General features: G+C 38.4%; 1 protein-coding gene across 1 annotated transcript; it reads right to left on the reverse strand.

The window, feature by feature from the left end:
• Positions 1–6,276: 6,276 nt before the first annotated feature.
• LOC147305031 (transcription factor HES-2-like) lies at positions 6,277–7,555 on the reverse strand. Its single transcript, XM_086278348.1, has 3 exons — positions 7,427–7,555; positions 7,133–7,316; positions 6,277–7,022 (listed from the first exon to the last, which is right to left on the reverse strand). Exons 1-3 carry the CDS (start codon positions 7,514–7,516, stop codon positions 6,697–6,699), a joined length of 600 nt encoding a protein of 199 aa, XP_086134474.1. The 5' UTR covers positions 7,517–7,555; the 3' UTR covers positions 6,277–6,696.
• Positions 7,556–16,308: the final 8,753 nt, after the last annotated feature.

The raw sequence follows: 16,308 nt of genomic DNA on the forward strand, positions 1-16,308 counted from the left end.
AAAGGGTGGGTGCTGTGGGTGCATTTTATTAAATCACAATAACCATAGCAAAATATAAAAGGACACCAGGTTGTAACTTACTCACAAGGCATTTTAAATGTTTTTGTCCGTTACCTGTCCGTAGTCTAAAAGTATTTAATAACCCAGCAATCTGTCCTGCCAAGTGTGAACCAACTTTAAGTGATAACTGTGATATTATTGTTATTGTTTAAAATATAAACTGGATAGGCATGACAACCCATCAAATACCACTGCACTCTGGGGAACCACACGCGCAGCACGCGCCACGGGGACCAGATGGCTGTCTGTTAAAGAGCTCCCAACTCTACCAACCCCCAACTTCCATTAATGACCCCCACACCCCACATACTCCTCCTGCACCTCTGTCGCATCCGGAGTAAGCAGTCTCCTGGTCCAGTCTATGCGCGCGCACGCAGACACACAGAGAGACTGTTCCAAACATTTGTGCTCTTTTTCTATAAACCTCACACGCACGACACACGATCTCAACGCGGGTTTTGGCGTGGGTATCCCATCTGCAAGCTTCTAATAGGTCCATGTTGTTAGGGTCCAACTGAAAGAAGCTTTGCATCTATCCCGTTTTACTCTATGCTGCAGTTGTCTCCCATAGCTTGCCTCTGTTTTGTTTTCTTTTTTTTAAGCGTCCACGCTATCGTGACATGGTTGTTTATCATAACAAAGCTCAATCTTTTCACAGAGATGAAAGATGTTTGAGCAGGAGTGCATGACTCTGTCGATATCTTTTCGAAGCAGTATTATTTTGTCTTACCGGAGACAGTGGTAGAAAAAATAAAATAAAATATGACTGTAAAATTCTCAATTCTACTACTAAATTCTCTAATATAATATATATCCTATCTTTCCACCTGGTTCAGTTTGAGTTAATATTTTTTAACGCAATAGAGTATAGGTATAATATTGCAATGGGGTCGATTTGTGAAGCTATCTTAGTTCAGCATTTAACTTCAAATGTAAACAAATAAATACTAAAGGGGTAAAATATTGAGATCAGAAGCCTGCAAAAGATCTTCAAACGAAGTCAAACCCTGTTCTGAAATTGAGAGGCACACTTGCTGCACGCGCCCCTCGCGCCCTGCTGGGATTGCAGGACGATGGTGGTGGGAGGGGTCGGCTCTTCTCTGTTTTGCTCTTACGGTTAGAGTCCTCTTTTGTGTTTTCAATCAAATTCGGCGTCGACAAACCATCTGTGCAGACCGATAACAGCGAGCCTTTGTCTGAAATGTACCAACACTTCATGGGAATTAAGGGTGGAGAGACTTTTTGCCTCATCTCGAGATTCGATGCTTTTCACGACTCAAACAACGGAGAGCACCAAATTCAGTATTTTTCTCTAACCATGTACAGTTCACCTATTTTAGTGGAGGCTATCACTTCGGTGGAAACGTAAAAATATCATTTCTCGGTGAATGTAAAATTGAAAAAAGTTTGAAAGAGTATGAATGTTAATTACTTCAGAAGAGTGTCAATTAGGCTAAACTCCCCAAACTGAGCTCTTACTACAACGTCTATATGTCTGCTCGAGTGCAGAGCGTCAAACAGGGAGTTAAAAATCTAAAGAGTAGTGATATGAATGAATATGAATCTCTTTTTTACTACTTCATATAAGAATTTAAGCCGTTTTTTTCTGACACCTAAACTGTGAAGTGCTATGACAACTGACTGTTATCATAAACTGTTCTATGATAAAGTCATAACTATGGAGAAATAAATGAATTGTAACATTTTTCCATTTGTTCCAATTGGAATTGGAACAAATGGAAGTAAATTCTCGTAATGTGCAAAGGTTTTGGGTAGGTGTGGAAAAAATGTTGTAAACAGAGAATGCTTTCAGAAAGATAAATAATGATTGTTTATTTTTTATCAGTTTACAAAATGAGCAAATAAACAAACCAGCATCAATTCTCATAGGTACACTTGATCAAATTCAGGGACTTTGTAGGATTACAGTCAGGTGATCAACCAGTTATACCAAACAGATGCTAATGGTCAGAATCAGCTGTGTAAGAGACCTAAAACTGGGTGATAAACAGCCAAACTCTGCTACCAAGGTGAGGTTGTGAAGAACACTGCATCAGCAAGGTCTCTCCCAGACAAAGATTTTAAAGCAGACTGGGGTTTCAAGATGTGCTGTTCAAGCTCTTTTGAAGAAGCACAAAGAAATGGGCAACATTGAGGATTGTAGACGCAGTGTCAGCCAAGAAAACTTAGTGCAGCAGATCACATCAAGCTTATCACCCTTTGAAATCGGAAGATGTCCAGCACTGTCATCAGCTCAGAACTGGCAGAAACCAGTGGGACCCAGGTACACCCATCTGCTGTCCGGAGAAGTCTGGATGGAAGTGATGTTTATGGAGGAGTTGCAGTCAAAAAGCCATACCACTGACGTGGAAACAAGACCAAGTGACTTAAGCATGCACAAAAACATAGGAACTGGGGTGCTCTGGACAGACGAGTTAAAATTTGAAATATTTAGCTGTAGCAGAAGGCAGTTTGTTCATCGAAGTGCTGGAGAGCGGTACAATAGTGAGTGAGTGAAGCAACACCATGCTTCAGCAGTGAAGCATGGTGGAGGTTCCTTGAAAGTTTGGGGTTGAATTTCTGCAAATGGAGTTGGAGATTTGGTCAATTAATGTGAGGAAGCCTACATCCAAGCCTAGGATTAATCGTGTTCTTAATCCTGAGAAATACAGGCAGATACTTATCCATCATGCAATACCATCAGGTATGTCTGTGAAGGTTCTCAGTCATCCAGGTCATCGTAGTCAAAGGAGCTTGCAAAGAAAAGCGTCTGGACTTCTTTAAGTTGCTTGAAGACGTTTCACCTCTCATCCGAGAAGCTTCTTCAGTCCTAAGGTCAAATGGTGGAGAGTCCCAGATACAAACACACAGCCAAAGTCATTGAGAACTATCTTCAACGTAAAGAAGAACAAGAAGTACTGGAAGGTATGGCCCCCACAGAGCCCTGATCTCAACATTATCAAGTGTGTCTGGGATTACATGAAAAGTAAAATGGAGGGACAGTATCCTGGCATAACCACCAAACTGGAGACACAAGAATACTCCATATAGGAATGGGACAATTGGAGGGTTTTTGTAAAGACTTCTGACACTAATAAAGCAGTACTTTTTCATTTCAGAGGCAGACAATGGGTAAATGGCACATGGTCATAACATCAGAAACATCTTTATTTGGCTACATTTGTGCACACAAACAAGGAATTTGCTTCCAGTTTACTTTGCTTCCTGCATGCAAAGAAAAGAAAAAGCTTTTTTTTTAAAAGTAAGAAATAACATGTCACAGAAGTTATATGACCTGAACAATATAACAGTGGGTTATTTAACTGTGTTCGTCACAGTGACAGCCTGTGAGAAGAAATTGTCTCTGTGGTGGCTGGTGTTCCTAAACAGAGCTCTGGAGCGCCTGTTTGAAGGCAGCAGTTTGAGCAGTGTATGTCCAGGATGTGAGGGGTCAGCAGAGACGTACCCATTTCCTTTATTAAAGCTGAAAATCTGAACTCCAATCACATCTTAATGTTTTCATGTAAAATGTACTGTGGTAGTGCAAAGAGGGATCATTGCAAAAACACTATCATTGTATCAGTGTCCAAATACATATGGATCTAACTCTATGACTGACATGATGGAGCTGTTCACAGCAATGTTCACAATAATGTCCATTTAGTGCATTTCGTTTGAAAGCAAAGAGTATTTATGCGAATTGCAGGCATATACTGATGACTGGCTGGTGCTGGTAAGTGCTGCCTAACATCTACATAAATTAGAAATGCTAGATATTTAATGGCAGAGCAGAATTCATTCTCTATTTTTATGTACAAGTTTGATCAGAACGGGATGTCAGAACTGGCCACATGTTTTTCTTTTGGTTATGCAAAATGGCAAAACATTTACTTCCTAATGTTAAGCAAAAGTCTTTGCTTTTGCTCACCAAATGAGTAATTCCATGGAAATTCAATGAGCCTCCCATATAACCCCCTCCAAATCAGCAAGTTGTAATTTTTGGACTTTATCAAGTGTATTTGACCATTTTTGTAAACATCAATGTGTTTATTGAAAGTGCGCCAAATTTTATCATCATACTATAAATATATCACATGTTCCAGCCCCCCAAAGCTCATAGAGATAGATTAAAACTCCTTTTTGAATTCTTTTGAAATTTTGAGCCTTCATAATTGTTTAAACATGAAACATAGCCAGATTGAGTTCTCAGCACTGGGAAGTAAATTTAAGCTCTGTTAAAAACTGGAAACAAATCACTTTTACGATATATCCAAGCCATGAGGCATGTGGTTGCCTGCTCATCTGACTGAGCTAAAACCACGCCCAGAGAGAATCCGGAGTACCCAGTACCCAGAGAGAATACTCGCAATCACGAGGAGAACATGCAAACTCCACACAGGAGGGTTCCCGCTGGCTGGTCGAGTCAAACTCAGGACCTTCTTGAAGTGAAGCATCAATGCTAACCGCTGCCCCACCATGCTGCCCCACCATACTGCCCCATGATTCACTTTGTGTCAAAATAATTTATCATCAAATCAGATTTTAACACTCATGGATGTAGCTCAAGGCTATGAAATGGAGAAACAGCATAATAGTTCAGGTGAAACAACTGAGAGGTTTTCTCTGATATATTATCAGAAAATAGAGAAAACACCCGAGTCTTTCCAAGTCTGAGACCAAAATACAAAAGGTAAACATTTTTCAAAGTCACCATCTATGGGGAAAATAGATGAAATACATGAAATAATAAGTTCATATTCCAATTGTTAAAATCAGTATTAGGGGTTCTAGAAAAGGCGCCAAATAACTAATTTGTTTTTATCACATGGCAGTTGGAGGCTGTTTAAACCTTTGATAGGTCTAGTGATCTCTAACATATAGAAGTGTGTGGATTCGTGGCAAAAGAAAATGTGCAAAGGATCCATTGATATGAGAGATGTCCCCAGGAAATATTTTCTATAACCGGAGTACTGACAGTAATGTGACTCCATAGGAGGACCCCCAAATATGTTCTAACTAAAAGAATTATGCATGAAATAGTGGTCAGAAATTTGATTAAGCATTATTATAAGAGTCAAAAATACCGTATGGAAAGCTGACATGTAAGTGATGCAAACTTAAAAATGCAGATAGAAGTTTCTAGTTTTTAAGAAAACATTTTACAATGTTTTATTTAAATTTCCAACTGTATACATTCGGCAGTATATATCCTTCTCCTAATTAAAAAAGAAAATGCTACAACACCAGCAGCTATATGCAACAAACAATTTAACTTAAACACCTGAAAAACATCAAATGCAAAAATAAATTCTTCAAATAAATTTCTGCATATTTCATCTCTATAAAGTACAACCATCTTTGCTCTTCACCAGCTTCTTTTTCATTTTTTTTTTAAAAAGACACATTGATGCTTTAGGTTATGCGCTGTCACCATATTGGTTGAAAACAAATTTTTAGTTAACTTAATAATTCCTCTTAGATTCCGAATTTTCCTCATTTTGAGCTCATGCAGGTCTAACAAAATTTCTACACAATATGATTTCTGCAAGATTTTGTGAAACCTCTTATATTATTATTTGTATCTGAATAAAACATAATTATAAACGGCTTGCTCTTTTCACAAACTGAATGTAGATAAAGCACGGGGATTACATCTACCATCTATATGTCACACCAAGTGCGTTTTCTGCAAAAGGTGTTTCATGGTTCTTCGGTAATAAGGTTATACATTATTTAAAAGCAATACAAGACATACACTGCACACACACACACACACACACACACACACACACACATATATATATATATATATATATATATATATATATATATATATATATATATATATATATATATATATATATATATATATATATATATTTATTTATTTATTTTTATTTATTTTTTTGAGTAGTCTAGTCTGTTGTTACTCCCACAGTAATCTCAGTGTGTTTCCTGTGACACAACCAGTACTTCTTCCCACAGATTTGGCGGCAACTAGAGCGGCGCCTTACATCAGCAACAATAGAGCAGCTGCTCAGCAGCATCAATGGGCTCTGGATGACCTGTGGCTTTGTGCGTTTGCGCGCCTTTTTTCTTCTTTCATTTCACCCAGAATCGTCTCATTAAGGCATCCAGGGTCAGTGATAAATTTGAGGTCCTTCAATCACCGCAACAAAAACGATCAAACACCATAAACATCTTTGTCGAGCATACTTTTATTGAAAATATTTTGTCATTGACAAAACAGAAATGTCATAAAACGTGTCTTGTCGTACATAAATAATATATCATCCTAGTTAACACATAGTGTTTACTGACTATTCTGTTGCACAGACCAAAATATATTTAAGTCAACCGTGCAAACCTCAAACAAAATAACCCGTGGGGTTTACAAAAGTGTTGTCTACAACCCGTAACTCTGAAACCCCAAAGAGGATTGCATTTTTTTAAGTTCAAAACCTTCAGTTTCTTTGATATCTGTGCTCGAGTCTTCTAGCATTAAACGCAAAATGACTTAAACTTATATACAGCTCCAACAATTCTTCTTCACCGTACTCACTAAAACTACCACTGATTTAGTACAAATAGTAAACAGCACAAAATAAACAGGCGTGAGATAACTGTCCATCTAATCTACCAAGGTCTCCACGTAGCAGCGCTGACAGCCTGCTGGTCTGCCTGCGCTCTGCTTGGAGCCACTGCGCTGCTGCTGCGGTGCTGAGTCTCCAGCCTGTAGGTGAAGCTGGATTTGAGGCTCATAATTTTCTCTTGGATCTGAGGTAAAGTCCTGGAGCTCTGGGCACAGCAGTTCAGGCAGGTTGGAGTGACGGTGGCAGACATGGACTGCTGGACGAAGTCGTGCACCCGTTGGCACGCGTCCTGATCCAGACTTTTGGGAAGCAGCGCGGAAACACGCTGGAGGCAAGCTTTGTAACCTTCTCTGTAACTGTCTGCGGAGTCTGGAGAGAGGACAGGAGATATTTGATCAGTGGCTGGGATTTTCACAAGAAGGGTGTTAAAAACTTGGAGGACAACAGTGTGCTATGCATGTCGTAGAGATAATGCTCACCTTTGACTGGGGTGGAAGGAAGATCTCTGAGGAAGCGGACTGTCATTTCCAGAATGTCCGCTTTTTCCAGCTTGGAGTAGCGTGCGTTATCTTTGCCAACAAGGGGCAAAATCAGGCTCTTCAAATTATTGAGACTGTCATTGATGCGAGCTCGTCTTCTCTTCTCCAGCAGGGGTTTAAGAGTCTACAAAAAATAATTTCAACACTGTTACTAGGCTGTACCGATAGGGTTAACGCAGAACACATTTCCAGAAACAAAACAAACAGCTGCGTAGTGGTTCGTCTTCTCCTTACCTTTCTAAGTTCGTTGGCTTGTTTTCTCTGGGCCACGGTGGACCTTGCAGGGAGAGGCTGGCTGGCCTCAGTAGTGAAGCTGGGACTCATTCTGTTTGCGTTTTCTTGTTGTGCTTTTGACGGGAGATGCTTGCTTCCTGAGCGGCTGAGCTGAAGTGTGCCGCTGAGCTGGCGAGCTTCCTATTTATGTGGAGCCGGAGCGTCAGAGGGGAGGGAACACAAGCCATTGCAGCGGGGGCATGACACAGGGGGCGAGGCCCTTGGGAGACGAGTAGAAATCCTGTCTGGACCATCTGGCCCCCCGCGTCTGTATGTTGGTATGCGGAGTTTCGTGATGCTGCTGCGTTTTACTGCATTTAATATTTAAGGCTTCAACGTCTATCCAAGATCAAATTACAAGTGCAGGGTATGAAAACTTGTTTTTTTCTTAGGCAGACAACCGCCATTGTAATTATCTACGGTGTATCATTGTTCTTTTCGTGACGTTGTTAGTTAATAACTTTAATTATTAAAAGTTGCCTATGTATCATTTTGTTTATGTTTGTATTAAGCACTTCCTACAAGTAAAGTCAGCATGTTTTTATAAGACCCATCAAAGTTAAACAGCTATAAATGAACAATTACAAGTTAGATAAAAAAAAAACACACACACACAAAAACATCCTGCATAATGAAAATTAATACCGTGCGTTTATTTATGGTTTCGTTCCCGCCACAACAAAACAAAAAGGAGCTAGATGAATGAATTTGAGGGGAGGACTAATCTATTCCAAAATTAATAAACCAGATACCCAAGCCAAGCCATGTATGGATTAACATCTGCTTCTGGACCCTCAGCAGACTGCTTCCAATATCGACAACACGGTGTTTACCTGTAGCAGTGGGGGAGGTGACGGACAGCTCGCAATGCAAGCAAAATGAGGCGTGTATGTGCAATATAAGATCGCATATCATAGCCGTGCAATACATGTGCAATACAATACACATGTTTAAAGGAAGAATTGAAAAAAATTGATAAATACTCCCACGAATCGTCGCACTTAAATATGAATTTTGAATTATGAATTATGGAAATGTTAAGTATTCCCTACAAATTATGTAAATACAAGAATAATGCAATCTGTAAACGATAACTGTGACACATATAACATCAACCTCCAGAACTTTAAACAGCTTTTATTTAAATGCTGTTTTAAAGAGTGTCAGTTTCTCAGGCCTATGAGCTGCCAGTAGGATTCACGCGTTCGGCACGCGCCACGATCGGAGCAACAGATGGGACCCCCCACCCCACCTCACCCCCGCCTTTCTCGTCTCCCGTCTCTATGCACCCTCCCCCGTCTGCCGCTGCTGCACCACTCTCGCATCAGCATCCCAGCCCCTGCTCCCGATCATGTGTCCTCTCGCCATAAATGTGCTTCACTCTTGTTTTGTCTCTTTTTTTTCTCATTTTTTGCGAGGGAGGGGGCTGTGGTGGGGGAGGGGGACATGACCGCAATGGTGCAATTGTTGTATTTTTGTAACAGTCAAGTTAAAACGGCATGATGAGTAGAAAAGGGAGAAAACATCTAGAATACTCAGAACTAGGAGTTCATAATAAAAAATAGACAAAACTGCAAAAATGCATATAAACGCTCTCTGTTTTAAATGATGTCAAATAAATTTAGTTATAGATCTTTTGATGTTTAATGTCATTGAAGCACCTTGGAGTTTTATGGATACATTTTGCGCAGGGAATTTCCAAGGAAACAAGAAGGAGCGAGACATGTGCATCACACTGAAGTAAATTTTTACGCACGCGAAACCAGATATACCGCACAACAAACTCATAATTTAGACAAGGATACGCTGTCCCATCGACTGCAATCTGCTCTTCTCTATAGCTTCAGGGATTTAACCTTCCTCTTTTGTCAAGCATTACACATGCACGGTTTTGCACGCGCCCTGCCCCATGGGGCCTCAAATAACCGCCACCAAGTCCAGTATGGGAACTGGCACTTCGCGATAAGACGAAAAAAAAAGTCCAGGAAAGGCTTCGGTTGGGACCCTTTTTTGTTTTGGTTTCAGCGTGGGTATCCATCTGTGCACGATTAGGGCACAGTGATCCTTTGTTGAAGGGTGTACAGAAAAGTGGAGTCACTCAAAGTTTTACAGCAACTGTGTGGGAGATGCACATAATTTGTTTTGTTTGTTTGTTTCCAGTAAAACTAGGTATTTAAATCCCCATTTCATTTCTTCAACTCAACCAAATGAAATAAACTGTCAAATTGTTTATTACCGCGGAAATAAATCAATAAGTATACCAATTATAACATCTTCAGTATAATTTTGGACAAGGTACAATCTGGATGAAGAGATGAAACGGCAAAGAGCTATCCTGTGCATCTAAAGAAAACATCTTTAAAATCCTAATCGCTGAGTTTGCTTATGAGATTTAATAGAATTTGGTTGTATAAACGGCATGAGACTGACACGAGCCAAAGCGTTCAGACAGATGGAGCTGAAGCGCACTGAGGCGTAAAACCAAATGCGTCGAAGGACTCTGCTCTGCCAAAGGTGATCGTCTCCACTTCATGGAGCCACATGAAAATTTCCAGACTTGGAGATTTTCCAGACTTCAAATCGCGACTGCACCCTAAACGATGTTTGGCGACCCAAGCCAAATTCTACGCTACCATTATCCACATGACACGAAAGCATCTGCTAGACTCAGGACTGACCTTTGTGTACGGAGCAAAAAAACAAAAAACAAACAAACAAAAAAAATATTTTATTCTATGTAGCCTAAAGTAGACTGAAAATTTATATACCAAATACATAACGGCAAGCTCAAAAATACATATTTTCGTGAAATGCTACAAAAAAAAGACATCCAATAATCGTTTTTTTCTGCCAGTTTCCATTCTTTCATTGACAAACTGAACTCTTTATTGTCATTGCACGATCATACTTTGTGCAATTGTACAACGAAATTAGAGTATTGTCCCACGTCGGTACTAAAAGAAAGGCGAGAAGTAATCGCAATAAACAATATATATGAATATAATATAAATACTCAAAATGTGCAGAAACATTAAAGACGACAATTAGGCTATATATAAAATATCATCTTTTTGTTTGTTTTTATTTTAAAATATGCCCTTTCCATGGTCACTAATGTTTGGCTCCACATTAATTCTGTTAGAAAAATCTCCCACAAATCTGTATTGTACATTTAGCTAAGAAAATAAAACATATGATTTTTTAAATTATACTAAATGTGTTTAAGATGAGACATAGAAATCTTTGTAAAGCATGTTTCATACAAATTTTATTATAACAGTCAAAAATCTGATTGTAATCAATTATTAAGCTATTTATACACATAGTACAGATATATAAGCAGAAACTGCTTAGAAATTACAAACATCCATCCATTTTCCTAAACATTTATCCAGTCCAGGGGGCTCCAGCCTTTCCCAGTTGTCACAGTGCAAGGTTTTACAAAAAGCAAGCCACAGCAAAGTGATGGCAAGACCAAGAGGTCACAAGGCGTAGCAGAAGCAATGAGTCTTATTTTGATCTACAAAGTACCACAAAAAACAAAAAGACTAGAGTACCCTTCTGTTTTGGCTCAAACAAGAACTGACTTTTGTTGTTGTGATAGTGTGATGATCTGTGCCAGACTCATGAGAGACATAAGACAAACATTTCAGTTGATGTTTTTTTTTCTTAAAAGCATATCAGCACTGGTGTATTTATCATTATTTCTTCTTTTTTTCCCCTGAAAGCTTAAACAAAAATGCCATTCCAGATGAAGGCTGGTGAAATAAATATTTGATTCAATTGAAATGTCAAATATTTAATAATTCTAATTCCTTGACTGTGTCCTTTGTTTGACATGATATGACAACCTGGTACATTCAATAGCTTGCATTTTCCAACAGATAAGACACAAACAAACTGTGGACTGACTTTGGCTTTGTAAAAAATTATTATGGGCTTTACTGTTTGCCATTTGGTAAACTAAGTTATCTGCATTGCACACTTACTGTAAACTTTTAGTATGGTGTTAACACCATGACGATGTTTAAACCATCTAATTTTCTTTTACCATCCCCCTATAGTCTTTGTAGTTTTTAGTAGAATTCACATTATATGACTGAAGTATGGGTCACCTACACTACACAGCAGCTGCGCAGCCATGGGAAAAATCACATTCCAACTCAATGATCTCTTTAAAATGAACTATTTTTTTCAGAAATGTAGCCACATTGTATGGCTAGGTGTTTGATTTTATATATCTGTGGCATTTTTGGTACCGTCCAATACAGGAAACTGAGCTTAAATGTTTGAAAATAGAAAGCTTACACCTTAGACTTAACTTGCCAGCCAGACTCCAACCACGAATTGAATTCTGTGTGAGTCCTTCTCAATACAAGACACATCAAAGTAGAACGGTTTTGGGGGGGATGCGAGACAATAGCATAGACAATGATGGTAACTCAGTTTCAAAAATTGGGAAGCTGTGTAAAAAGTAAATAAGAACAGAATGCAATGATCTGAAGATCTCATAAGCCTACATTTTAAAACTCAAATCTTTACATGTGTAACATGTATCAATTTAAGAAAAATATTTAATCGTTTTAAAATTGATTGAAGCAACACATCTCAAAACCGTTGTCACAGTTTGCCACTGTGTAGTATCCACTCTTCTTTGAGCAACAGTCTGTAAACATCTGGGAACTAAGGGGGAAAAAGCTGCTGAACATCTGGGAAAGCAGTGTTGTCCCAGTCTTGTCTGATATAGTGTTTTAGGTTCTCAGGAGTCCTGTGTCTACTTTGTCATGCTTATCATTTCATGATGCTCCAAATGTTTTCCATTAGTGAAAAGTCTGGACTGCAGGCAGGATAGTTCAGCACCTGGACTCTTCAAGTACAAAGCCATTCTGTTGTAATAGATGCTGCATGTGGTAAGGCATTGTCTTGCTGAAATATGTGAAGCCTTCCTTAAAGAAGGCTTCTTCTGGATTGGAGAATATGTTGCTCTAGAGCTTGCATGTACATCTTTCACAACTGATGGTGCCTTTCCAGATGCACAGTGCACTCTTATACCATCATCAGCATTATGCAGGCTTTTGAAATGAGTACTGATAACAAGCTGGATAGATTTCAAATTCAGATTTGTCTGACCACAGAAGAGTTTTCTACTTTGCCGGAGTTAATTTTAAATGAGGTTCAACTCAGAGAAGATGGCAGCATTTCTGGATTATGTTCTTTGCATAGCTTCTTCTTGCATCATTAAGCTTTAATATGCACATTTGTGGATAGCACAGTGAATTGTCAATTAACTAGAACTGGTTTTATTCAAGTGCCATATGATGAATAATGCTTTCAGCTTTAAGAGATGAGCACTTTCCTTTGGTTTGTGTGTCTGGTTTACATGTTTTGACATTTTTAAAATCCTGGTTGCATAACTACTGTCTGATGTAATCAGAGATCCTTCAGATTGTGTGTTTGGGTTTCTTGTTAAAAGAAAGTTTTTCAACCCAATTTCAATAGAGTTGAATTCAACTGAAAAGGCTCATATTTTCCATTCAACATATTGTTATGAAAAAACTTCAGAGCCCTAGCTTACACACTGCTTCTTATCACCACCAACTTGTAGTAAGTAAGTAAGTAAGTAAAATTTATTTATATAGCACATTTCACAGATAAAAATCACAAAGTGCTTCACAGTAAAATCAGAAATAGAAATAAAATAATATAAAGCAGTGAAAAAATCAATTAAAAGCTCTTTTGTATAAAAATGTCTTCAGCTGCTTTTTAAAGGAGTCAGTGGAGTCCAGACAGCGTAAATACAACGGCAGAGAGTTCCACAACCTTGGTGCCAGTGCCTGAAAAGCCCAATCCCCACGTGTTTTAAACCTAGTACGTGGGACCACCAGTAACCTCTGACCTGATGATCTAAGTGCTCGAGATGAAGCATGAGGTTTCAACAGGTCAGAGATATATTGGGGAGCTTCACTGTGCCGAGCTCTAAAAGTTACAACTAAAATTTTAAAATGAACCCTAAAATTTACTGGCAACCAATGAAGAGAAGCCAAAGCTGGAGTAATGTGTGAGCTCTTGTTTGTGCCAGTTAAAAGTTTTGCCGCAGCATTCTGTACGGTCTGAAGGCGATCCAGAGCTGATTTATTGAGACCAGTAAAAAGACTATTACAATATGCCAAACGAGAAGAGATAAAAGCATGAGTAATCATCTCAAGTTCTGCCTTTGACACCAGTAGTCTGAGTTTAGAAATGTTTTTTAGATGATAAAAACAGTTCCGGACAAGTTGTTTAAAGTGTTTCTCAAGAGACATTGAACTGTCAAATATAACACCTAAGTTTCTGAGACTCGGCTGAAATGAAGGGTCTAAAAAACTGATATGCTGCTTAATTTCTGAGAGCATGTGATCAGGTGCAATAATCAAGGTTTCTGTTTTATCTGCATTTAACTGGAGGAAACTGTCATTTAACCATTGTTTGATTTCTGACAGACAATTATTTAAACACGACAATTTGTAAAACTCAGAAGTTTTGAAAGAACAGTATAACTGAATGTCATCAGCATAGAGATGATAAGAAATATTATTGTGATGTCTGATAATTTGGCCTAGAGGGAGTATATACAGCAAAAAAAGAGAATCGGACCTAAAACAGATCTTTGAGGTACCCCAGAAGGCAGAACTAATGTTTCAGACAACACATGATTCATACAAACAGTAAAAGATCTCTCAGATAGATACGACATAAATCATTTTAAAACAACACCAGTAATCCCAAACAAGTCCTTCAGCCTATTTATCATGATGCTGTGATCAACAGTATCAAAAGCAGAGGTGAGATCCAACATAACCAGAACGGAGTACTCTCCAAAGTCTGCTGCCATCAGAATGTCACTAGACTCTTTAAGTAAAGCAGGTTCAGTGGAGAGCGGAAAATGTCCAGAATATTGTTCTTTTCCAAAAAGTTGTTAAGTTGTTCTGCAACTGTTTTTTCCAATATCTTTGACACCAATGGTAATTTTGATATTGGCCTGTAACTGCTTGGAAGAGATGGGTCCAAATTTGTTTTCTTTAATATTGATTCAACAATAGCTTGTTTAAAATAGCTGGGAACTGAGCCAGTATAAAGAGAAGTATTAATAATTTCCAGAATACAGTGGCCAATAGAGTCAAACACACTAATGAAAAATGATGGAGAAAGTACATCAAGGTGGCTTGAAGTCAGTTTCATATGACCAAGAAAGCACTGATGTCCTGTAAGGTAACGGGAGTAAAAGAGGACCAGGTATCAGAGGTAAGCAAAGTGTCAGTGTGATACTGGGAGGATGATGGAGAAATATTTGACCTGACGGCAGTGACCTTATTAACAAAATAATTTAAAAAGTCATTACAGATTTAGTATAGACTGGTACATGAGGAATATCAGGAGAGAAAATGTTCTTAATTGTATCAAACCGCCCCTCCTTGAGCCTGGAGGTTTCTTCTTGTTAAAAAGGTGTTTTTCCTTCCCAGTGTCACCAAGTGCTTTTTCATAGGGGTTCATCTGATAGTTGAGTTTTCTCTGTATTTCTTTTTCTCTGTATCATTGTAGGGTCTTTACCACACAATATAAAGCACCTTGAAGCAACCATTGTTTTAATTTGGTGCTATATAAATGAAATTGAATTGAATTGAATTGAATTGAATTGAATTGAATTGAATTGAATTGAATTGAATTGAATTGAATTGAATTGGAGTTCATAAGTCCTCTCGTCTAATACGTGGAACACTGAATAAAAGCTTTATTTTAAAGTCTCACTTTACTGCAAATTTTTGAAATCCTATCAAATCGAAGATAAAAAAATATGATATTCAAGAAACAATTTGAGTTTTACCGATAGAATCTTAATATTGTATCACTTGGGCTTCCTTGGCCATAAAATGTGGACACAGTAATGCCTGTCATTTTGAAAAGAAAGGGCTCTGTTTGCCCAACCCCCACAAATGTGGCATCAATACAAAGCCCAAGATGTCCTAGTGACTCTACAGTAGGACTAAGATATATTGCATAAATTCTATTTGATGTAGAAGTTTCAGACTCATGTCCTTCATAGAGGAGAAGAATGAATTCTGGGGTCTTGGGAGAATATACAGTATGTAATCTTTGAGAAGCTGACAAAGTAAAGTCAAGACTTTACAAAAATGAGAAATCCAACAGTCTCCCCTTGATGGCTGGTTGAGTGTAAAATCCCCTAGACATAGTGTGCCTGGGTCTCTCTCTCAAGTGGTGTAGATGAAAAGACTGCAAAATAATTACATTTAGAAAATATCTGACATCCTAACGTGTCTGTATAGTACACGCTGCATCGATTTCTAAGAAATGGCATCCTGGGTATAAATCAAAAGAGGCATCTCCCAAAACCAAAACCAATTCCTGGAAGGAATCTTGTGTCTTTTTTTTTTTAGTTCAACAACATGATAGACAGCAAGACAGCAACATGGTCACTGATCTCCAAAGAACAGAGCAGACCAGGACGTGAGATTCAACAACTTTGAGATGTTGCAAGGGTATCCTTTTTTTTGGTACTTTTTCTGATACTGCTAATGTCCACATTGCTGAAATGTGTAAAATAAAAACATTTGACAGGTTAAAGCTATGGTTTGGTGTCTGATTCTGTCTGTGCATTCATCAATCCAGACCTGACAATCCATAACACATTGCTCTTTGTGTGTGGAAAAAGCATTTTCTTTAATTTATTTTTTTTTATTATTTTTGCATATATCACATGTTTCAGATCATCAAATACATAAACCATCCAAACTTCCTTGCCCCTATTTCATCTTCAAAGCAGACACAAACAGAAAAGGAAATTATAC

The sequence above is a fragment of the Aulonocara sp. 'chitande type north' Nkhata Bay genome, linkage group LG20 (assembly GCF_057382095.1).
Source record: "Aulonocara sp. 'chitande type north' Nkhata Bay isolate Kocher_YH1m ecotype deep benthic linkage group LG20, A_spYH_male_GT1.1, whole genome shotgun sequence".
Taxonomy (NCBI): domain Eukaryota; kingdom Metazoa; phylum Chordata; class Actinopteri; order Cichliformes; family Cichlidae; genus Aulonocara; species Aulonocara sp. 'chitande type north' Nkhata Bay.

Bases quoted from the DNA above. Each gene is read 5' to 3' on its own strand.
- LOC147305031 (XM_086278348.1), bottom strand. From the start codon at position 7,516: ATGAGTCCCAGCTTCACTACTGAGGCCAGCCAGCCTCTCCCTGCAAGG. The intron at 7,317-7,426 runs GTAAGGAGAAGA...TATTTTTTGTAG, and splicing joins AAGCCAACGAACTTAGAAAG to ACTCTTAAACCCCTGCTGGA. The intron at 7,023-7,132 runs GTGAGCATTATC...TCCTCTCTCCAG, and splicing joins TCCTTCCACCCCAGTCAAAG to ACTCCGCAGACAGTTACAGA.